General features: G+C 37.9%; 1 protein-coding gene across 14 annotated transcripts in view; it reads left to right on the top strand.

The window, feature by feature from the left end:
* The window catches only part of VPS13B (vacuolar protein sorting 13 homolog B), a 916166-nt gene that overhangs the window by 841901 nt on the left and 49530 nt on the right, over nucleotides 1–24735 (top strand). For all 14 annotated transcript variants that reach the window (XM_054519206.2, XM_054519208.2, XM_054519204.2 and 11 more), the window contains 8 exons: nucleotides 6335–6490; nucleotides 14519–14782; nucleotides 15434–15517; nucleotides 15694–15869; nucleotides 16381–16551; nucleotides 16890–17091; nucleotides 18250–18438; nucleotides 20785–20931. In XM_054519206.2, coding sequence (XP_054375181.2) covers nucleotides 6335–6490; nucleotides 14519–14782; nucleotides 15434–15517; nucleotides 15694–15869; nucleotides 16381–16551; nucleotides 16890–17091; nucleotides 18250–18438; nucleotides 20785–20931 — 1389 coding nt within the window. The remainder of the gene's footprint in view (nucleotides 1–6334; nucleotides 6491–14518; nucleotides 14783–15433; nucleotides 15518–15693; nucleotides 15870–16380; nucleotides 16552–16889; nucleotides 17092–18249; nucleotides 18439–20784; nucleotides 20932–24735) is intronic.

Consider the following 24735-nt stretch of genomic DNA (forward strand, 5'->3'; position numbering starts at 1 on the left):
GCACTGGGATAAACATACATCTAGACACATTCTTTACACACATCTGTAATTATTACCTTAGGATAGATTATTTCATAGAATTGATGCATCAATAGGTATTACAAGTAAGATTTTTTTATATAAGGATTACCTTTCAGCCACAATTTTTATTCCAACCAGCTTTTTATGAATGTGTCAGGTTTCCCTCTATTGTAAGAGGTTGTTTCATGCTAATTACACAGTATTTGTGGCCTTCAGTTAATTCAGATAATCTTGAGAGAAAACTTACAGCACCCATAGTTTGTGGAAGAATAGCCAACACTTATATCACGACAATGCAGCCTCCATTATATCACACCCTGAATGATTTAGAAAGGCTTTCACAGTTGAGCTTACTTTCTCTTTTTCTTTTTCCTACCAAAACAAACTACATCAAAGGGTCCAAAAATAATTCAGTTGTATTTATTTAAACTTACTCTTTTAGGTGGGAAATTATATTCTATAAATATGAAAGGATATACAGGGTCCTAACAATTTTAGTATTAAAAGTGTCAGCATTGAATTATGATGCCAAGCATTAGTCATTACCTAGAAATTTTTCTACTCAGTTTTTGACATTATTTCAGATACGCTGAACATCCTGAAATTCAAATTCCTTGAAAAAGCAATAATAAGCAACATATTTCATTTTTTTGCTGATTTAGTAGTGTGGAATGTACTATCAGTTCCACTTAGACTCATGTATTCCAAGCAAGTGATTTAATTTCGATTCAATTGACTTTCCAGATAGTATTTTGGATAGACAATAATTATTTTAGTATTTTAACTTAATTTTTACTCATGATGCTCACCTACTGTATCATTTTGGGCCTGCTTGATATTTTAATATCAGTACTGCAGTATCTGAATTATGAATCTGAGAGATTACATTGACTTGGCGTTTAATCTAATATTATTATCCCTGTAAGACAAATCTCCTGTGTTGAAAGATCATTCAAAATAGGAAACTCTTGTAAATATCTTGATTTAATACTCATTTTGGTTTGGGTTTTGTTTCAACATTCTTGAGTTTATTTGGACAGACCTGGGGTGAGAGGGCCCAGCACCTAGAAGAAGGTGTTGGGCCTTGTGGTGGTGAAGCTTGGCTTGTGCTGGCGACGCAGGACGCCATGAGGCAGCAGGAATTCGATCTCGGAATTGTAGAATGGCTTGGCTGATGGCTGGCAGCACTTGCTGGCTGCAGTTTTTTCGGCCTTCATGATCTGGATTGAGTGGGCCCAGGCACAGTACCCAGTGCCCATGTCTTAGTCTGCAGAAAATAGGAGGCAGGGTGACCACATTCACCAGGATTTGGGCATGTGGCCAACCTCCTATCAAGTATCTGGCACATCCTGTTAAGTACAGTAATTGCCTGGGGACCACAACTGGGGACTGAATTGGGGACAGAGTGACTGCAGTCTCTGGCCCCAGGGGGCACTCATACTAATTTTGTGATACCATTTTATGAACAAATATCATCACTGACATTTTAAGATATTTACTGTTGGTTATTTTGTATTAATCTTGATTTATTTATTCAACAAATATTTATTGAATGCCTGCCATACGCTAGGCTCTTGGGATATTATGATGAGTTTAGAAGTTAATCCAAAGTGCTAGGATTACAGGTATGAGCTATTGAACCTGGCCCATAAAATAAATGAGCCAGGTTCAATAGCTCATACCTGTAATCCTAGCACTTTGGGAGGCCAAGGGGGAAGAATTGATTGAGGCCAGGAGTTCAAGACCACCCTGGGCAAAATAACAAGACCTCATCTTTACAAAAAATAAAAAAAATCGAAGAAGCCAGGCGTGGTGGCATGTACCTATAGTCCTAGCTATTCGGGAGGCTGAGGCAGGAAGATCACTTGAGGGGTCAGGATTTCAAGGTTGCAGTGAGCTATGATCATACCACTGCACTCCAGTCTGGGCAATAGAGTTGACTCTATCTCTAAAACATAATAAAATAAATGGTGCCTAAGTTTTGATATATAAATAATATATAAAAATATATTACCAGAATATATATATATATACAGTAGTTTATTTCACTTGGATTGCATGTTAATTTTTAAGAACTCTTAAAATGTCTACAATGAATACAATGGATTGGGAAATTTTTTGAAGTTGTTAAAATCTCCAGTTTCTTTTTAGAACATTACATATTACTGTAGGGTAAATTACTATAAAATGCAAAAAAAAATACACAAATGAGTGTGAAGATAAAATTTTAATTTGTGATTATTGAAGTAGAAAAAATCTTGACAATAGTTTTAAAATGAATAGTGAAATATGTAACTTCACAAAAAAGTATTTGGTACCTTTATCATTTATGTTTTAAGATGCAGTTTAACATTTTTTATTTAACCATCCACTTTCTCTTTGGTGTACTCTGTTTTCCTAGATTTTATCTTATTTTTCTTTCCTCTTAAATATATCAATTCAGGAATTCTCCCTTTGGACAAAACTGTAGGTGGTCCTCAGGGCTGATCCCCAATTCCCTGATCAGTAATTCTGTTTTAAGTTTTATTTTGTATAGAAAAAAAATGAGTTGAAAACTGTATATGCTTCCATCTGAGGTCTTCAATGGGAAAACTATGAATTTAGTCTGGCTGCCAGCGCAGCTCTGGGGGTCTGCTGGAAAAAAAGAAAATGTACTCTCTTGGGACCTTCCATTGAGTGTGGCCACTATACAACCTGCCTTATTGCTTAGTTTTAGTTGTCATCGAAAACTTCCAACAAGAATGGTTCCTGTTTGACTTTTCCCCCCACCGTGGAAAATATTAGACACTATCTAAGTAGACCAAAAAGACTGAAAAGCCTGGATAGATTGAATGATGGTAGGGGAAGTAAGGAAGGAAAATCTTAATAGAAAAGAGGTGAAAGAAAATTTCCAAATTGATAAAAGAACAGAAAAATGCCCTGGGCTTCAGGCAGAAGGGATAGTTATTTTCTGTGAAGCCCATTGCTTTCCTCTCCCCTGTATTTCTAGCCCACGTTGCCCCTCATGCAACTCCTGCAGTCTTCCTGCCTCTCCACGTGCTCTCACTCTTTGTCAGCACATTGCTCACTTATAGGGAAGGTTTCAGTGACTATCCACTAATTCCTGCATAAAGTGCAAATTCCTTAGTTTAGTAAAGCAGTGCCAGCCATAATCTAAATCTGTGTATTTAACCTTATCCTCCACCCCTTTATCCATGTTCCCTTTTCTCTGGTCAATTGAGATGGTTAACCTTATCCCGAGCATGTGTACTACTTTGCACATCTCACATTGTCTTTTTGGCATGGAAAGGAACTGTCATCTTTGCCAGTTGAAATCCTACCCAAACTCTGAGACCCAGCTGCTTCCCAATGGTTTCTTAATCACAGCAACCTGATCCAGACCCTTCCTTAACTGGACTACTATGTGACTGCTCCTCTCCTTTCCTGACTGCTTCATGTTAGTTATTTGTTCTTGCCTTATTTTCCCTATATGATCATAAGCTCCTTGTGGGGCAAAGAACATATCTCTTCCTCTGTATTTCCTCCATAGTGCCTAGCATATTACCTTCCTTATAGTACTTGAGTAATGAAAATGTGTTGGATAATGATCGAAATCTCATTTGAATCAGGTGATCTAACACAAATGTCACTTTTTTTGTGCCTGATTTTATGCTTCCTTCTGTATAGAAATAAAAATAGGTATGCAAGTATTTGTTACTAAATGGAGACTTACAGTATCTGTAGCAGTGAAATTTAGTCAGTGGGTCCAACAAGAACAAAACCTCTCACCTTAGCTAGGTGTCTGTGCGTATCTGAGCACTCACTGCCATCCAGTGCTCAAATCCAGTGCCGCGGGTTCCCAGGCAGGGGTGATTATACCATGAGAAGGAGAACTGAAGTACTGCTAGGCCTCCTGAATTTCTTTTTGTTGGTTTCTCTCAAGAATGTAGTTCCTTTCCTAATGAATTATATGCCTCTAATTGCCAATGATATTTAGATGTTTTTTAACAGTAGACCAAACATTATAAATGTTCCATTGATGATGCATATGGGAAGAAGTGTTACAAATGTTTTTCTCCCACTTAATTTTCCTGTGTGAACTAAATCCAAACATATCTGAATTTTCATAATTCAAAGAAAATATCTGTGCCAACATTCTGAGAACAAATAGCTGCCAAGCAAAACCTGACAGCATATTCCTTGGTGACATCCAGTCCTTAAAAGCTGTGTACACAGAGTGAGCAGCTATCTAAAACTGAGCTCATATGCAAATGTGAACATTCCTCACTTAAAATTACATTGTGTACATTAAAACTTTCTCTAGAGTCTATGAAATGTTCAGGAAAAATATAGCTGAGCTTGATCTTAAGTACCTTGCCTCATTATTTTTTTTTTTTTTTTTGGTCATTTCCAGCTACTAGTCTGTCCAAAGAAAACAACTTTCTTATTTCTTTTAGTTTTGTGTGTACCCTGAGCTTGATTCCCAGTTGCTGCTATAAAAAACTGAAAGGGTTCCAAACACTGCTATTTTTCTTTTTTCTCTGTTACTAATATTTAAACATCAAAGATATTCTGGTACTTTTATGTTGTAGAGTGTATATAAGACCATATTTTCCCTAAAGGTATTTGCTATCCAGGGTGTGTTTGTGTGTGTGTGTGTATGCACACATGTGTGTTTTCTTAGCTGTTAACCTTTTTTAGAAGTCACCTAACTGATAGCCTTTTCCTATCACAAGATCACTGGCAGTGTGTGGAGGAAGAACTTGAGTGAGGCCATATTAACAGCAGGGAGATGAGTTAGGAGATTTTTTAAAATAATGTATTCAGATTTTTTTTTTTTTTAAAAAGCCCTATCTTAACGTTGAAAACGTATGTTGTGATGACCTTGGGAATTTTTTAAATTTAAGTATGTTATCAGGACTCCTCCTAAGGCTGAAACTAAAAACTAACCTGCTTCCACCAAGACATTTAACATTATGGCAATTTCCATGTAAATCCTTAATGTATTTATTATTAGGGCCTTTTATGATAGTCTTACAGGAGGTTTTCAAAGTTTTATTCTGTCTACTAATTGGGAGTTTTTCATGAGATTCACCTTTGGTTAGCTCTGTTAAAAAATTATATGTGATATGAAAGAAAGCTTTAAATTGTTGGCATATGATATAAATATATCTTTCTTAAAATATCAGTTTTCGGCCAGGCGCAGTGGCTCACTCCTGTAATCCTAGCACTTTGGGAGGCCAAGGCAAGCGATCATGAGGTCAAGAGATCGAGACCAGCCTGGCCAACATGGTGAAACCTCATCTCTACTAAAAATACAAAAATTAGCTGGTTGTGGTGGCACACCTGTAGTCCCAGCTACTCGGGAGGCTGAGGCAGGAGAATCACTTGAACCCGGGAGGTGGAGGTTGCAGTGAGCTGAGATCGTGTCACTGCACTCCAGCCTGGCAACAGAGCGAGACTCAAAAAAAAAAAAAAAAAAAAAAAAAAGTCAGTTGTCTTTCCTTGTACTTACAAATCATAGAACATTGTTTTCATTTAAACCTGTTTCCTACAAAAGTACTAATTATTATATTTTTTTTGGAATACTCATATAGTTAAACTGATTTTCTTAGCCGCAGTTAGTGGGTAAGAGTAGAAATAGGACATATATGACCCCAAAACAAATCCAAACATGACCAGACGTGGCAATGCTACATGAAGAAATATAAATATGTATCAGGAGACTTAATTGGTAAATGTTACAAGAAGTACATAACAAAAAAAAAGAACAAATACATCATATCTTACATTTAAAATGTTGAGGGTATTTCTAATTTGATATATCTGTGATGTCATAAGGAAAGTATATTAAATGAATTGCATCTTCAAACTGCTATTTTGTTCTTTATCAAAAGAAAAAAGGTATGGCAATTTATGGTTAAAAAAAAAAACCACAAACCAAATTTAGCTTTAATTACTGTCTAGCCATAAGAAGGAAAAAATCGTCAGCCAATACCAAGGTTCTTTGATCTCACACTTCAACCTTTTTGTCCTCCAGATGAATGAAATGATCTTTTCTCAAATGTTCAGCAGGCCTTTTACCATTTGATAGGAAAATTATTTTTAAGAAGGTTTAAAATGTGATCTGAAAAACCACATTGACTCTATGTGGCATATTTGCTATTCTTAGCCTGGTGGAATAAGTTGGAAGTGGATGAATAATGCAGGTTAGAAAGAAAACAGATGCGAAATATTACAAATGGAAAGGTTTTCCAGCAACGAGACTTTCATTTTAGGACTAGGTTTTTGTTGGCACGTTTGGCATTATGACGATTGTTGTTTTTTTCTCCAGCTGTTACACATCTGTATTGAAGGTTGGGGCAACTGGCGTTGGTCAGAGCCTTTCAGTGTGGACCATGCCGGGACTTTTATTAGAACAATTCAGTACAGGGGTCGAACTGCTTCTCTCATCATCAAGGTTCAGCAACTCAATGGAGTACAAAAACAGGTAAGTTTCTTTGTGTTCATGACCCAGACACCTCTTAATCAGTGTAATGGAGATGAAAATAATTAATAATTTTTTTTAAATCACAGTGGTTATGCCTAGTTATATCTACTATTACCATGCATGTGAGCATTTAATAAATGCTTATCTATGATCCTGACAATGATGATGGCTTCAAACCCTTTGTCCCACTTCTTTTACAAGAGCTGCTAACGAGCAGTAAAATTTACTGATTTTAGTTTCACCTCTTCTCCCTGTCACCACCTACCTTCTGGTGGAGGTGCTAATGAGCTGTGAAATAGCCAAAAGTCCTTTATTGAGAAGGAAAAGAAGCAAAGAGTAGTGGGAACCCTGGATAATCCACCAGTGGATAACCAAGAGTTGGTTCTCATGCACGTGAGAATGATCTGTAAGGAAGTGCTGTGATACTCTCCCATGACAGAGGGGGCCTGGGTCTCCAGCAAGCTTTTCTTTTCCTAGGAGTTAATATTAACTGCAGTAAAAATTCACTGCAGCCTAACTCTTGGCATATAAAACCTCAGCCCTCAGCACATATTTTTACGTATTTTATAAAACTTCCTTTTGGCTGTTTTTGAAGTTCTAAGACTGCAAAGGGAAAAAAGTATCTGACACTTTCTTTGTGTTCTTAAGATGTGAAAATGTGGTTTCTAAAAGATGTTTTTCAAGCATGGAGCATATGACAAGAGTAGAAAGAAAAAAAGGAAGTATTAAAATCTGAAAACTGGCTTCACTGCACACATAATAACTGGATTTGTCGTTAGAGTTTCAACATATACATCTACATCTGGATTGTAACAGTCTACCCAGAGCTTTTGTGGGACATGATAGAAACAGCACTTAGTCCCTAGAAAAGGGGAGCTTCCCCTATGGAGCAGCAGGGGCTATTCTGTTGCTGCATGCCAAGGAGGAAGCAGGAAGCTACTAGCGAGATGAGCAGTAGGACCCACACCATATGCATTCTTGGTCTGCACCTAATCAAGGAGTTGGACTCGGTGATCTTATTATTGTGGGCCACGGAAATAAAAAGAGAACTCAACTCTAGCAGAGGAGTCTCAGAAAAGAAGCATGGAAGACTCTTCCCAATTAACTGAGCATTCCTCAGAATATTTATTGATTGCCTAAAGTGGAACAAAGTAAAATGGAAAACACCAAGTATGTGAAACAATCTTTGCTTTTAAATTGCAATTTTATGTAAGCCCAACAATGTTTTCAACTGACAGTAAGTGTAAAGGGAATTTAGAGGTTTCACTGAGAAGATATGACTTGAGCTGGGCTTTGGAAAATATGTAGAATTTGGATTAAGAGAGAGCATTCCAAGTAGACAGTATAGCATAAACGAAGAGACAAATGTGGGACAAATGAGTCTTACTGAAGGATTCCTGTGGGGACCGGCCTACTAGTGTGAGCATTAAGCCAAAGAGAACAAGGAGTGTCACTAACTCCCATCTGCCCTCAGAACACTCTTACGTGAATTTGCTGTCAATGAATATCTGCCCAGTAAGTATATACTGGTTTTCTGATTCTGTCACTCATGGTCTTTCAAGAATGTCTTATCCACCTTCCCATTCAGTAATATGTCTGAGAAAAGGTCATCCAGCCTCTTTGAATAGTTCAGATGACAAGAGGCTCATTCCCTCACACAGCAGCCCTTTCTGTTTGCTACTACCAGCTAAGTTTTCTTCCTGATTTTGAACCAAAAATATTTCACCATTCCACCACCTTTCCCCATTCCCTAGAACCATGAGGCATATACAACAAGTGCAAAACTTGTTGTGAGGACTCCACAAGTCACCTCTCCTCTACATTATAGCCCTTCAAAAACATAAGGGAAGCTATGGTGTTTCCCCTTGGTTTTCTTCTCTCTAGGCCTTCTCAAATTTGATTTGAGTGTGCATCAGAATCCCCTGGAGGGCTTGTTAAAACACAGATTGCTGGGTCCCAACCCCAGAGTTTCAGATTGGGTGTGGCCTGTAATTTGCATTTCTAACAAGTTCCCAGGTGCTGCTGATGCTGCTGGTCCAGGGACCACAATTTGACTACTATAGCTCCAGTCTAAACTTTCCCAGGTGGTTCAGCTCATTTTAGTGTGGCTGCTAGAACATTTATCAGTTACTGAAATGGCAGGGTCCCTCCATAGAGAAATGGTTTTAATGGTATGTCCTCGTAGTCAAGATCATAGGCAACTTAGCTGTATCTGCTTGCTAGCTGTGTGATCTTCAGCAAGTCGTTTAAACTCTGTGAATCAATTTCGTCATCTGTAAAATGGGGATAGTAATTGTGCCTTCTTCAGGAAGTTAGTGTGAGGATCAACTGAGTTTGTGTATGTAAAATGCTTACAGCGTGCCTGCCCTCCTGCCATAGCCCAATAGACCATATTTAAAATTATTCTAATGAAATGTTATCAGGCATGAGTAACACTAGTTGGACGGTTTTGTATTATAACAATAGTGACTCATTCTTGTATAGATACTATATATTTTCAAGAAACAATGTTAAATTTCAGGGATAAATTAATATATACAGTGTTCCTGCAAAAATATTACACATCGCAACAGTATACCTACCAAATGTCATAAAAGTTGGTTATTTGAAAAATACATTTCTAAAAATGTCTGACAGTTTTACCTCTTTCCTGCCCCCTCACTCACTCAGATACACACACCCACAAGCAAAAATGTTAAATGTCTTTTTCAATTGGATTTAATTTTTGCTGTCAGGGTAGTTTAGCGTTCAGATTTGCTCTGGTTAAAGTACATCAGAGACGTAGGATTTCCTCAATTGGCAAGGTTAGGAAGGAAGAAGGGAACCAAGCTTCAGAAGAGCTTTATGGATTCTTGTCTCCGTCACATTTTGGCTTATTTCCTTCTACCCCACCTGGGCCTGGAAAGTTGCAATAAACTGCAGCTGCCTAATTACCAGGGCCCATTTGGGGAGGTGAGTGTATGCAGATCCCTGATGTACCTTAACACCCCCTGGATAATGGAGAATTGGCTAAAGCTCTTTTTTAACATTGATGTTGGGTTATCTGTGCACTGCATTTCTTATACCCCTCTCATTTCCCCCAATTGAATGAAAATTGACCACAGAAAATTTTGTGGGAACTTTGTATGTTCTACAACTGCTCATGTACACATATTTGCTTCCATGTTTCCCATCCTTTTATTGGAGAAACCTTTACTACTCTAAAATCTCAAATGTACACATGTATGTATGTATAATGGTGTCTTTATACACATACTTTTAATCATGGTTAAGATATCATTTTCCAGTGCATCTGGTGCTCTGGAGTTATTCTTTAATATCACTATTCTTCTTGGCACTGATCTAATAAGAGTTCTGAAACCTGCTAAGTAAAATCATATGTGGAAATCTTCAATACACATCTTTGTGGCTTTGGGGAAGGAGGGGAATTAGTGTGAAACCTGGAAATGTGTATTAAAGAGAAACCGTGCATTTAAAAAAATTAAGTAGCTGTCTTCAACTGATAAATTAATCTTGAAATTCTAACCATAATTTTCAAAATAAAGGCACTGTAAGTTTTGCCACTTTGAAGAAAAGCAGATAGAGCTCTCCTGAACCTAACCCTGGAACAGCCGTGAAAGCACACTACTCCACTGAGTGACCATTTTTGGATTTTCCTTCATCTAAAGTAGCCTTCCCTGCCTGGCCACTTTTAAGAATTTTCTTTTTATCAAATTTGAAAGCCTATTTAACAGGCTTTTTAGTTGAAAATGAGACTATAAAAACCCACCAAGAGGATCTTTGTCTTTAAACAAAGTGAGTCCCAGATGGTTGTGGAGATTCTGTGGTTTCTCTGAGAGACAGCAAAATTCTCTTCTAAATCTCCTGGGGTCCAAAGGTTCTGAAGCAAGAGCCATGTGCATATATTGCCAGGCTTGGGCACATCAAGAATACCAGAGTTAAATAATGCTTCAGAGTTTTCAAAGGTTTATTTCAAGTTAGGCAATGCTATGGCATCATAAGACTTATCATGAGTGTCTAGTAACCCTAGCATATGCTAAAGAAAAGCTTGCTTCCTAATTTAGGATCATAGTTCAGTTGACTTTTATGGTTTGTTATTGTGAAAGCATAGTTTTAAAAGATTATGATGGCTAGAGTATCTAGGGGAAATATAACAATTAAGCACAACTTGGTTTTACAGATGTGCTGCTTCTAAAGAAAATTCAAATAAGCAGATAGTTGAGAAATAAATGAGAAAAAGCTAAACCTCACCATTCAAATAACGCAAATTAAAACAACAATGACATTTAATTTTTGGTTCCTCAATCTAGCAGGTTTCTTTTGATTAAATAATAGTTCATCCCAGTGTAGTGGCTCATGCCTATGATCCCAGCACTTTGGGAGGCTGAGGCAGGAGAATCACTTGAGCCCAGGGGTTCCAGACCAGCCTGGTCGACATAGCCAGACCCTATCTCTACAAAAAATAAAATAAAATACATTAGCCAGGCATGGTGGCATGTGCCTGTAGTCCAAGCTACTTAGGAGGCTGAGGCAAGAAGATCCCTTGAGCCCAGGAGTTCAACGCTGCAGTGAGCTGAAATCTTGCCACTGTATTCCACCTTGGGTGACAGAGCAAGACCCCCATCTAAAAATAGTGATAATAATAATAGTTCATTTATAAATAGTTATTCATATTTATTGGTGTAAATAATAGTTCATTAAAATTGATGGTTTCAGAGAACTCTTGATGACATAGGAAAATGTATCAATTAGGACGCTTTGAGTTTGAAGTTACAAAATATGCTTGTTAATCTTCATAGCAAGTTAATGAGGCAGATACTGTTTTATGTTTATTGTTTCACGTAACGAGGAGGAAGAAGGCTGGTTCAGTACTGGCTGAGCAATCCAGTGTTGTATTTGCTTCTCTGTCATCCTCTTCGATTTGTCTGCCTGGTCTCAGATGGCATTAAAGCTGTATACATCCTCTGATAACAGCTTCTGTGACCCAAAAGAAGGGCTTCTCTTCTCAAACTGTCTCCCTTATTATCAAGGAGTAATATCTTTCCTAGAGCCTTTTACCAGTCTTCCCTTCTCATATTATTAGCCAAAACAGAGTTCCATGTTTACCCTGATCAATGGCAAAAGGAGAATGGAATTAACAGGACTGGCTTGTACCAATCATGATATAGCCACTGGGGGCCAAGGGAGGTGTCTGCCTTCCCTGAGTACTTTGCTGGCTTTTGATACCTAACCAAATCAAGTGAGGGTTTTTAACAATAAGAGGAAAGGAGAGAACAGCTATTGGGAAGAGAAGCAATGGTGTCTGACACATTTATGTTATGAAGAGCAGCCCTTACTTTCTTTTTTATGGTTTCTAACTTTTCTTAATGAGTAGATATTAATTTTATGAGAGACAGACTATCAGGGTGATGATCAACAAACTCTGGGCCAGATTTACTGGGTAACACCAAGCAAGTTATTAAATATCTCTGTTAAATTTTCTCTCTGTTAAGATGGGGAGTCATAGTAGCACCTACTTTTTAAGGTTGCCGTGAGAATGTGTTCTCCAGAAAAACAGCGTTGATGAGAGGGTGTGTGTGTGCACACCCGCGCATGCACACATGTACATGCATGGGTGTGTGGAAAAAGAATGATTTATTATAAATTGACTTGTGATTATGAAACATGACATAATCTTAGAGAAGTCCCAAGATCTGCAGTCAGCAAGCTGCAGACCCAGGAGAGCCAACGTGTAGCTCCCGTCTGATTACAAAGGCCAGAGAACCAGGAGAGCCAATAGTGTAAGTTCCAGTCCAAAGTCTGGCAAGTTCAAGACCCAAGAAGAGCTGATGCTTCATTCCAAGTCCAAAGGCCAGAAAAGACCAATGCCCTAGCTCAAGCAGTCAGGCAAAATGAGTTTCCTCTTACTTAGCCTTTTCTTCGATTGGGTCTTCATTTGGTTAGATGATGCCCACCCATGTTGGGGAAGACAATCTGCTTTACTCAGTCTACCAATTCAAATGTTCATCTCACTCAGAAACACCCTCACACAGAATAATGTTTGACTAAATGTCTGCTCATACCATGACCCAGTCAAGTTGACATATTAAAATTAAACATCATATGCTTAGACTTGTACATATACTGTGTATGTGTGTGTGTGTGGTATTCTGGAAAAATATTACAAATAGGAAATTCAGTATGTGAAAGTCCTATTTTCTCCAATCATGGTGAATATTCATATTACGGAAGGATTTGCTTTGTGAAAGAATTCACCGCCGTATTAAATTTTGCATTATCTTTTCAATTTCAACCAATTTTAAGAAAACATTTGTTGTTTTTTGTAGAGATAGGGTCTTGCTCTGTCACCCAGGATGGAGTACAGTGGCGCAATTATAGTTCACTGCAGCCTTGAACTCCTGGGCTCAAGTGATACTCCTGCCTCAGCCTCCCAAGTAGCTGTGACTACAGGCATACACCACCATACCTAGCTAATTTTTAAATTTTTTGCATAGATGGGATCTTGCCATGTTTCCCAGGCTAGTCTCAAACTCCTAACCTTGGCCTCTACCAGGCCCCCATTTGTTTTCTCTCTCTCTCTCTCTCTTTTTTTTTTTTTTTTTTTTTAAGACAGAGTTTTACTCTTGTTGCCCAGGCTGGAGTGCAATGGCGTGATCTCGGCTCACCGCAACCTCCACCTCCCAGGTTCAAGCGATTCTCCTGCCTCAGCCTCCTGAGTAGCTGGGATTACAGGCATGTGCCACCGTGCCCACTTAATTTTGTATTTTTAGTAGAGACAGGGTTTGTCCATGTTGGTCAGGCTGGTCTCGAACTCCTGACCTCAGGTGATCCACCTGCCTTGGCCTCCCAAACTGCTGGGATTACAGGCGTGAACCACCGCACCTGGCCAAGGCCCCCATTTCTTAATACCTACTATGAACTATCCTCTCTTATCTGGGTGTAAAGTTGAATAACCCATAGGTTTAGTGGATAAATCTGTGTGTTTATAAAGATAAAACTTATGCAGTTTAGGCCAGGCACAGTAGCTCATGCTTGTAATCCCAGCATTTTGGGAGGCTGGGGTGTGAAGATTACTTGAGCTCAGGAGTTTGAGACCAGCCTAGGCAACACTGTGAAACCCCATCCTACAAAAAAACACAGAAGTTAGCCAGGTGGGATGGTGCATTCCCTATAGACCCAGCTACTCTGGAGGCTGAGGTGGGAGGATTGCTTGAGCCTGGTAGATTGAGACTGCAGTGAGCTGTGATCATGCCACTACACTCCAGCCTGGGCGAAAGAGCAAGACCCTGTCTAAAAAAACTGAATAAATAAACTGAATAAAATAAAAAAAAAATTAGATATCTGCCTTAAAGATTTTGTATTATCTGTTTATACAGAGATTTCTTACTAGGTAAGAGTGCAATAAACCCTTGAAAATCAACTTCAAGGAATAGATTGATCACAATTGCCCTCTCAGTTACCAGAGCTAAATGATTTTCAATTCCCAGTCTTTTCCATTTCTACATCACTTGACAAGATTCACTGCCACCTCCTGGGCAGGCACTTCTCTTACGGCTTCAGCAAAACTGCTATCCCCTGATTCACCTCTGTTCTCCTTCACCCCTTCTTCTCTGGCCCCATTTTCTAGCTTCTCACCCTGAGTCTGCCCCTGGAGTATTGGTCAGTTTCTGGGTTTGAGCTTCTACCCTCTCTTTCAGGTAAACTATCTTCTGCTTGTGCATGTTTGCAAGGCTCTTCTTTCACTAATCATTATCTCCACCTCCACATTTTCTCTGGCCAGCACCTGACCGGCATTTCTAATTGAGTACTGGACTCCTACATGTCTGTCCTTTAAATACTGCAAACTCAACGTGGCCAAAGCAAAATTTTTTCTTGACTTCAAGTCTTTTTTCCTTCTTGTTCTGTTTAAGCTAATTACTCCATTTTCTTTCCATTAACATCAACATAGTTTACTCTGTTTGAACGATAACATATTTCCAGTTAATGAAGTCTGAATTGATGAAGCCTTATGTACTTACTGTCTTTTAGATTATCATCTGTGGAAGACAGGTCATCTGTAGTTACTTGTCTCAAAGCATAGAACTAAAAGTCGTTCAGCATTACATTGGTCAAGATGGACAAGCTGTAGTTCGGGAACATTTTGACTGCCTCACAGCCAAACAGAAATTGCCTTCATACATACTAGAAAACAATGAACTGACGGAGCTGTGTGTGAAGGCCAAAGGAGATGAAGACTGGTCAAGAGATGTGTGCCTGGAATCCAAAGCCCCTGAGTACAGCATTGTCATTCAGGTTTGAAAAGAAGTTCAATCTAGAATAGAGCAGCTTTAACATTGAAATTTTCTCAAAATGTTCTTTACTTGTGCAGCACTTAATTTATTAAAAAGTGATATATAAAAAAGAGGAGTGAAAGGCTTTGAACAGTACTTCTCAAACTGTTTCCTCCCCATCCCACAACAATACATTTGTATCAGTTCCAGTAGTTCTTACAGCCAAGACTCTGTCCCTCCCAGATGCAAGTGATATCTTGAAAAAGATTCTGCTGTCCCAGGGTTAGGGGTGGGGTGGGACTGTGGGGGTGGTATCCTCCTCACTTAAGGATCTTTGTGATGGTCTGTTACTTTATCTCTTCCTCAGTCTTTACCATCATCACTTTCATTCCCATAAAGGATAAATTCTCTTTCATTTTGCCACTTAGTCTTATATCTCTCCTTATGCAAATCTCTTTGTCTTTATGGAAAGAGTTGGCCCCGTTGACTCACTCACTGCACATTTGCTTTCTGCCATAATGAAGTCTGTTTTTGCTTCGTTTTTTTAAATAATGGCTTTTTCCCTAAACTTTAAACTCTTTTTAATCTTCCAAACTGATGTATCTGTGCCTTATTTTGATTAATTAGTAAACTGCTTAGTATTCAATAGGACCCTTTTCTATTTCATGTGCAGGTGCCATCTTCAAATAGTTCCATTATTTATGTCTGGTGCACAGTTTTGACTTTAGAACCCAACTCTCAAGTGCAACAACGAATGGTGAGTGCTTTTCCAATCCTAAAATATGGTATATGACTCTGACCTTTCCTATTCTGAAATAAATTAAGGTCAGAGTGACCCAGGGAAGAGATTTATTACAAGTTTGTTTCAGCATCAAACAGCTGGAATACTGCAACAAAGCAAATATGAAAGTTGTTCTATCTTTATTTTTATAGATTGTGTTCAGCCCTCTTTTTATCATGAGGAGTCATCTTCCAGACCCCATTATCATACATTTGGAGAAAAGGAGTCTGGGATTGAGTGAAACACAAATTATTCCAGGAAAAGGGCAGGAAAAACCACTGCAAAACATAGAACCTGACCTTGTACATCACCTGACATTCCAAGCAAGGTAATAGAAAAATCCTTCTGTACATTTTCCTAGGAGAAATGAAGTAGAAAAGTAACCTTGCACTGGGGAGGGTGGGGGGTGGGTAGGGAGATGGGAGTGGAGGGAGTTTTTTATATGATTTCTTATCTTATGAGAATGTTATTTTAAAATTGCCCTGCCTAGTGATCTCTTAGTCTCATCTGTAGTTTTAGATAAAAATCAGGCTTTCTCATTAAACTCAGAAATAACCAGCAGGGATCATCAAAACTTTTAATTTAATTTAGATTTCATTGACACATGACTTCTGTGGTGAAAGAAAATGTGAATAGAGATCAACACCCAGGAATTGAGGGGTGGGGGAAGAAAGAGGAAAAGCCAGGGCCCAGATCATCCACACACTGTCCCATAAAGGGACTCTATCTACCAAAAAGGTGTTGGTCAATAATACATTTGTAGTTAGATATTTTTCAATAAATTGTATACCACTTTAGAAATCTGATATTTATTCTTGGTTTGTATTTCAATTTCCTAGAGAAGAATATGATCCTTCAGATTGTGCAGTTCCCATCTCAACATCCCTCATTAAGCAAATAGCCACTAAGGTACACCCTGGAGGCACAGTTAATCAGATCCTTGATGAATTCTATGGGCCAGAAAAGTCTCTTCAACCCATATGGCCCTATAATAAGAAGGATTCTGACAGGTAATATTCTTCAGTGATCTTTTTCTACAAAAATTTCTCAACATTAACAAATGATCTTTCACAAAAATATTAAATACCATAAGTGGTGTGTGCATGTATCTGTCAGATTCTTACCTTTTATCATCTAGTAGGTGTATTTTGTAGATTTCTTTATTCATGATCTAGATCATAATTGCATGAAAAGTTGCTTTCTCCTGCGTGCAAATTTAGCACTGAAAGATTCTGGTATGAGGAGGTATCATGCAGGAGCATGGTGTGTTTGGAATCTTTAAACATATTTCACAAATATTAAAGTTATCATATTTCATTGAGTCTCTTGGATGTGGTTTTTGGAACAGGAATGAACAGCTAAGTCAGTGGGATAGCCCAATGCGAGTGAAGCTGTCAATCTGGAAGCCACATGTTAGAACTTTGTTGATAGAACTTCTGCCCTGGGCCCTGCTTATCAATGAATCCAAATGGGACCTCTGGCTATTTGAAGGAGAGAAAATTGTTCTACAGGTTCCTGCTGGCAAAGTTATTATTCCTCCTAATTTTCAGGTACTATAACTTTTTTAACTAATACGAATTCTTATCTCTCAACAAGTAGATTTTATTGTAAAGTTGCTTTTAGGATCTTAACAGAATGAATCAGTTGTGAAAAATTCTTAGATGCATATGTAAGAGGTATGGAATGTTCTTTGATATTCAAGGACTTTTCTGATGTCTTTTTTTTTTTAGCCATAAACACTATTGGTGCTTGAGTTACCATTAAATTTGATAACTTGGATTAGTTACATTCTCATTTCCATTGGTATAGGATATTTGACAAGTATTTGGGCTGGTCTATCAGTATATATTAAGGAAATAGAGCCATCATGTGTGCTTATCCATACCCTAGGTACTCTTTGCTGTTCTTCTGGAAATTCTCTGCAGTCTGCAAGATATTGAGGATTTCAGAGCAACTGTTTTTGTCAGGGACCCTCTTCCTTTATAAGTGGACTTGGATGTTCATAATTATGCATGTCTACCCAGTTGATTATAGCAATGTGGAATGATTGCTGACACAGAAAGAAACCTAGTTGCAAACTAGAATATCACAGGAAGATTTTATATTCTGTCACAAAACCTTCTTTATAAGGCTAGTCTGTTTCAAGAAGACACACAAATCTATAAAAAAATAGAGTAAAAGTAACTCCTAAATAAAATGTCTTTCTGATAGAGAACAATTTCGGAATCATTCTTTGAGCTCCCGGTCATAAACATCTTTATTTAATTGCATTTTTTCTTTTATCTGTAAAATAATCAGATGATGTTACCTTATGGAATTGGAATGTTGACCTATGTGGACCTAATGTTGCATATTATTCTCTTGTCAAATGAGATGAAACCTTCAGTTTTTTAAAGCCTTTGGTATTTACAGGGTAGTCACTGTTTGGGTTTGGTTTTCCCCTCCCTTCTGTAAATACAAATTCCATTGTGAGTAAAAAAAAAAATACATTGGGAGCCAAAATAAAATGTACGTTGCCATTACAAAATACACACGCACGCGCACACACACACACACACACACACACACACACACACACACACCATAGAGGGATATTTGGTTACCTTAGTAGACGTATTAGATAATATTTTTTTTAAAATCCTGAGGATTGAAGTAAAAAATATCAAAGGTAAGAAAATTACTTTATAATTGAGGCATTATTTTTCCAGGAAGCTTTTCAAATTGGAATATACTGGGCAAATACAAACACTGTGCACAAGTCAGTAGCAATTAAACTGGTCCATAACCTGACATCTCCAAAGTGGAAAGATGGAGGTAATGGTGAAGTTGTGACACTGGATGAAGAAGCGTTTGTTGATACTGAAATAAGACTTGGTGCTTTTCCAGGACATCAGAAGGTAAGTTCAAATTCTATGTGGCTGGGAGGAAATAGCATGCCATCCCCTTAACCTGTCTAAAATGAATCTGCCTTTTTCTTTTTAATACCTTTTTCATATTACTTGTTCTAAACAATTTATAACAGTACATTCGATTTCTTCTTAGATCTCTCTGTTTTACAGTGCTTTTTTTTCTTTACCAGTGGTAAAAGCTGTGTCATATAATTTATCCAATAATTGTTCTATTTCAGAATACTCAGCAGTAACTTGATTTATAGTATGTGGAGAGAAAATGAACTTACTCCAAAATATCCACAAATTGTACTTGGCCTCCTTCTTTAGAGCAGAAAGTAGATTCACTAATGTTCTGAGCATAGAGTGAAAGGACAAAGGCTCTTCCTGCAGCAAAGGTTATATTTCTGGAAAGGACATCCTGAGCAAAATGATGTGGATCAATTCGAATTCTCTCCTAGAACCACTGTTATATGAGGAAGTTATATTGTTGAACAGTGGACTGGTGTCCATGTTTTTAGAGATGGATACAAAAAACATAAGTCATTTAAATATAAATGGTATGTAGCTTTTCAGCATAAATCTAAAGCCTATGAAAACAATTAGCTGAATAATATAACTAATCACATTATGTATGAAAGTACAATATCATAGTGTACCATGCAGAAGTTTTATGCTGTACTTCTAATATCATCGTTATTTTAGCTGTCCCAAATTAGAAAAAGAAGGGATACTTCATCAGAGTAGTAGAATTCAGATTGACCTTTTTCAGGGGAGAAGTTAGATTTTTGACAGGTGTCTTTGAAAAGTCTTTTGAGAAAAGTTAGGGTCATTTGGTGACTTTTAAAAAAATAAATTTCCCTGATACAAAGAAATTGGTCTTTCTTCAGCATTCAAGGCTGGTATCCATTTCCTCAAAGTTGTCTGGGCAACACATGTTTATGCTCTGACGGCCAAAGTACTGTAACATGGGTGTAAATGGCAAAGAGCTGTAAGCATGAATCACCCAAAGTTGAATAGTTGTAAGTTGAGAACTACCATCAAAACCTGGAAAAAATGTTATAATATTCAGTCAACACCCAATACCTCTAGCACCTAACAAAGTAGCCACAGCAAGTGTTGAATAAATGTTTGTGAATCAATGAATGTACTTTTGGAAAACATATTGATGTCTCATTATGCTTTGGTAGTGACTCAGGACCTCTTTATACTCTTTTTAGTCTCAGGACCCCTTTATACTCTTAAAAATTATTGAGAACCCCCAAAGACCTTTTGTTTCTGTGGGTTATATCAATATTTACCAGATTAGAAATTAAAACAGAAACTTTTAAAACATAAGAATATACAAATATATATTCCATTAGCTATCACAGTAATAACATCACATGTCATGTACGTCTGGAAAACTCCACTGTACGTTCATGAGAGAATTCAAGTGTAAAAGATTAATAGCATCTTACTATCATTATAAAAATAGTTTTGACCATGGGAACCCATGCCCAGAGATCCCCTGTGGGTCCCCAGACCACCCTTTGAAAACCAATGTTCTGATATTATTAACTAGATGGGTATGTTTAAGCAAGAAACATCTTCTCTGAGCATCAGTTCCTTACATAACATGATAAGGTAATGAAATGATACATGCAGTGGTTAAGAGCAGCACCACAGAGCCAGACTGCATGGGTTCCAACCCCCTAGTTAGACCCTCTTCATCTTTGTGACCTTGGGGAAATTACTTAACTTCTTTGTGCCTCACTTTCCTCTTCTGTAAAATGGGGTTAATAATAGTAACTCCCCCATGTAGGTACTGTGAGGATTTTGTGAGTTAATATGTACACAGCACTTGAAACTAGTGGAACACAATATTGCAATATATGAAGGTCAATCCTTATTGTCTTCATTACTGAAGTTCTCAGAACTCTCCTTGGTTCATCATAGGCATTAGTGAGGTAGCTGCTGGGAGACCATGAGGAGGAGGAGGAGGAGGAAGAGGGAGGCTGGGTGGAATTCTGCCAAGTAAGATGAGTGGCATTTATTTACATATACATGTTTTCTAAATAAACACTTCGTGAGGTTACTGGTAAAATAACCAGAAAACAAGTCTTATCTGTCACTACAGAACAGCAGCAAAAGTAACAGGGCTGCTAACGCACCATGTTGTAGGCTAAATACTGACAGGGGCCAGAACATTTCTGAGAATGAAAGGAACACCATTAAATATTCTGGGGAAAAAAAAAGGTAAAATTGGTACTGTCCTGGCAGACAATTAGATAAAATAGCCTTTTAGGAATACTCAAGAGATTTTGATATGCCTTACAGTATTGTCAAAATTATTTTTTCTCAATTATCTTGTAGTTATGTCAGTTCTGCATTTCCTCCATGGTACAGCAAGGTATACAAATTATTCAGATTGAAGACAAAACTACAATAATCAATAATACACCATATCAAATATTTTATAAACCACAGCTATCTGTCTCCAATCCCCATTCTGGAAAGGAGGTAAGCAAATCATAACATGATTCTTTTGTCTAAGTTTTGATAAAGAAACAATAAATAGGATCAACTTCTCTTTAACCTACAGCAAATGAAAAGCTAACTGTGAATGTAGGTAAAGAGAAATTCACTTATTTTTGTTGTAATTAAAACCGTGAATGTCATGGTCACTGCTTCCAAGGTAATTAATGAGCAGAAATCCTACCAAGAAGGAGGCCCTGACACACTGCTGGATTAGTCCTGCCTGTGCCCCATCTGCTTAGAGGCTCCAGCCCAGTCCTCTAGCATGCTCACTAGACTCCTACAATGAGAGACATAGTCCTGAGGACTGGCTTCTGGGTCACATGGAAAAACACGTCTGTCTCACAGGCCGCAGTGCCTGGGGGAGCCATGCAGGCAAAAGGCTAGGGCCTAACTGAGCCATGGATCTGCGAGCAGTGAGCTCTGTGGTTACGAGGAGAATAAATGTGGAAATGTACTAGCTCATTTATGTTAACATCTTGATGGCAGAATATATGCAAAATAAATCTAAGAATTTCAGTTCTTTGTACAATTAAAATGAATAGTTATATTTTAAGAGAGGAGAGATTTTTTTTTTTCTCTCCATTGCATCTTAGATGTTTTCCTTTTTTTTTTTTTTTTTGTAATTTAAGTTCTGGGATACATGTGTAGAACATACAGATTTGTTACATAGGTATACATGTGCCATTGCTGCACCCATCAACCCGTCATCTACATTAGGTATTTCTTTCTTCCCTTTCCTCCCGCCCCCTGACAGGTCCTGGTGTGTGATGTCCCCGCTCCCTGTGCCCATGTGTTCTGATTGTTCAACTCGCACTTCTGAGTGAGAACATGTGGTGTTTGGTTTTCTGTTCCTGTGTTAGTTTGCTGAGAATGATGGTTTTCAGCTTCATCCATGTCCCTGAAAAGGACATAAACTCATTCTTTTTTAGGTCTGCATAGTGTTCTGTGCTGTATATGTGCCACATTTTCTTTATCCAGTCTATCATTGATGGGCATTTGGGTTGGTTCCAAGTCTTTGCTATTGTAAATAGTGCTGCAATAAACATACATGTGCATGTGTCTTTATAGTAGAATGATTCCTATTCCTTTGGGTATATACCCAGTAATGGGATTGCTGGGTCAAATGGTATTTCTAGTTCTAGATCCTTGAGGAATTGCCACACTGTGTTCCAATGGTTGGTCTAATTTACACTCCCACTAACAGTGTAAGAGCATTCCTATTTCTCTACATCCTCTCCAGCATCTGTTGTTTCCTGACTTTTTAACGATTGCCATTCTAACTGGTATGAGATGGTATCTCATTGTGGTTTTTATTTGCATTTCTCTAATGACCAGTGATGATGAGCTTTTATTCACGTTTTTTGACCACGTAAATGTCTTCTTTTGAGAAGTGTCTGTTCATATCCTTTGCCCACTTTCTGATGGGGTTATTTGTTTTTTTCTCATAAATTTGATTAAGTTTCTTATAGATTCTGGATATTAGCCCTTTGTCAGATGGATAGATTGCAAAAATTTTCTGTCATTCTGTAGGTTGCCTGTTCATTCTGATGATAGTTTTTTTTGCTGTGCAGACGCTCTTTAGTTTAATTAGGTCCCATTTGTCAATTTTGGCTTTTGTTGCCATTGCTTTTGGTGTTTTAGTCATGAAGTCTTTGCCCATGCCTATGTCCTGAATGGTATTGCCTAGGTTTTCTTCTAGGGTTTTTATGGTTTTAGGTCTTAATTTAAATCTTTAATCCATCTTCAGTTAATTTTTGTATAAGGTGTAAGGAAGGGATCCAGTTTCAGTTTTCTGCATATGGCTAGCGAGTTTTCCCAACACCATTTATTAAATAGAGAATCCTTTCCTCATTGCTTGTTTTTGTCAGGTTTGTCAAAGATCAGATGGTTGTAGATGTGTGGTGTTATTTCTGAGGCATCTGTTCTGTGCCATTGTTCTATATATCTGTTTTGGTACCAGTACCGTGCTGTTTTGGTTACTGTAGCCTTGTAGTGTAGTTTGAAGTCAGGTAGTGTGATGCCTCCAGCTTTGTTCTTTTTGCTTAGGATTGTCTTGGCTATGCATGCTCTTTTTTGGTTCTACATGAAGTTTAAATTGGTTTTTTCTAATTCTGTGGAGAAAGTCAATGGTAGCTTGATGGGGATAGCATTGAATCTATAAATTACTTTGGGCAGTATGGCCATTTTCATGATACTGATTCTTCCTATCCATGAGCATGGAATGTTTTTCCATTTGTATGTGTCCTCTCCTATTTCCTTGAGCAGTGGTACATAGTTCTCCTTGAAGAGGTCCTTCACATCCCCTGTAAGTTGTATTCCTAGGTATTTTATTCTCTTTGTAGCAATTGTGAATGGGAGTTCACTCATGATTTGGCTCTTTGTTTGTCTGTTAATGGTGTATGAGAATTCTTGTGATTTTTCCACATTGATTTTGTATCCTGAGACTTTGCCGAAGTTGCTTATCAACTTAAGGAGATTTAGGCTGAGATGATGGGGTTTTCTAAATACATAATCATGCCATCTGCAAACAGAGACAATTTGACTTCCTCCCTTCCTATTCGAATACCCTTTATTTCTTTCTCTTGCCTGATTACCCTGGCCAGAACTTCCAATACTATGTTGAATAGGAGTGCTGAGAGAGGGCATCCTTGTCTTGTGATGGTTTTCAAAGGGAACGCTTCCAGGTTTTGCCCATTCAGTATGATATTGGCTGTGGGTTTGTCATGAATACCTCTTATTATTTTGAGATATGTTCCACCAAAACCTAGTTTATTGAGTGTTTTTAGCATGAAGAGGTGTTGAATTTTATCAAAGGCCTTTTTTGCATCTATTGAGATAATCATGTGGTTTTGGTCATTGGTTCTGTTCATGTGATGGATTACATTTATTGATTTGTGTGTGTTGAACCAGTCTTGCATCCCAGGGATGAAGCCGACTTGATCTTGGTGGATAAGATTTTTAATGTGCTGCTGGATTTGGTTTGCCAGTATTTTATTGAGGATTTTCACATCAATGTTCATCAGGGATATTGGTCTGAAATTTTCTTTTTTTGTTGTGTCTCTGCCAGGTTTTGGTATCAGGATGATGGTGGCCTCATGAGATGAGTTAGGTAGGAGTCCCTCTTTTTCTATTGTTTGGAATAGTTTCAGAAGGAATGATACCACCTCCTCTTTGTACCTCTGGTAGAATTTGGCTGTGAATCTGTCTGGTCCCAGGCATTTTTGGTTGGTAGGCTATTAATTACTGTCTCTATTTCAGAACTTGTTATTGATCTATTTAGGGATTTGACTTCTTCCTGGTTTAGTCTTAGGAGGGTGTATGTGTCCATGCATTCATTCATTTCTTCTAGATTTTCTAGTTTATTTGCATAGAGGTGTTTATAGTATTCTCTGATGGTAGTTTGTATTTCTGCGGGACCAGTGGTGAGCTCCCCTTTGTCATTTTTTATTGTGTCTATTTGATTCTTCTCTCTTGTCTTCTTTATTGGTCTGGCTAGCAGTCTTATCTATTTTGTTGATCTTTTCAAAAAACAAAAAAGCAGCTCCTGGTTTCATTGATTTTTTTTTTTAAGTTTTTTATGTCTTTATCTCCTTCAGTTCTACTCTGATCTTAGTTATTTCTTGTCTTCTGCTAGCTTTCGAATTTGTTTGCTCTTGCTTCTCTAGTTCTTTTCATTGTGATGTTAGGGTGTCAATTTTAGATCTTTTCCACTTTTTCCTGTGGGCATGTGGTGCTATAAATATCCCTCTAAACACTGCTTTAGCTGTGTCTCAGAGATTCTGGTAT

This window comes from Pongo abelii, chromosome 7 (assembly GCF_028885655.2).
Source record: "Pongo abelii isolate AG06213 chromosome 7, NHGRI_mPonAbe1-v2.0_pri, whole genome shotgun sequence".
NCBI classification, from domain to species: domain Eukaryota; kingdom Metazoa; phylum Chordata; class Mammalia; order Primates; family Hominidae; genus Pongo; species Pongo abelii.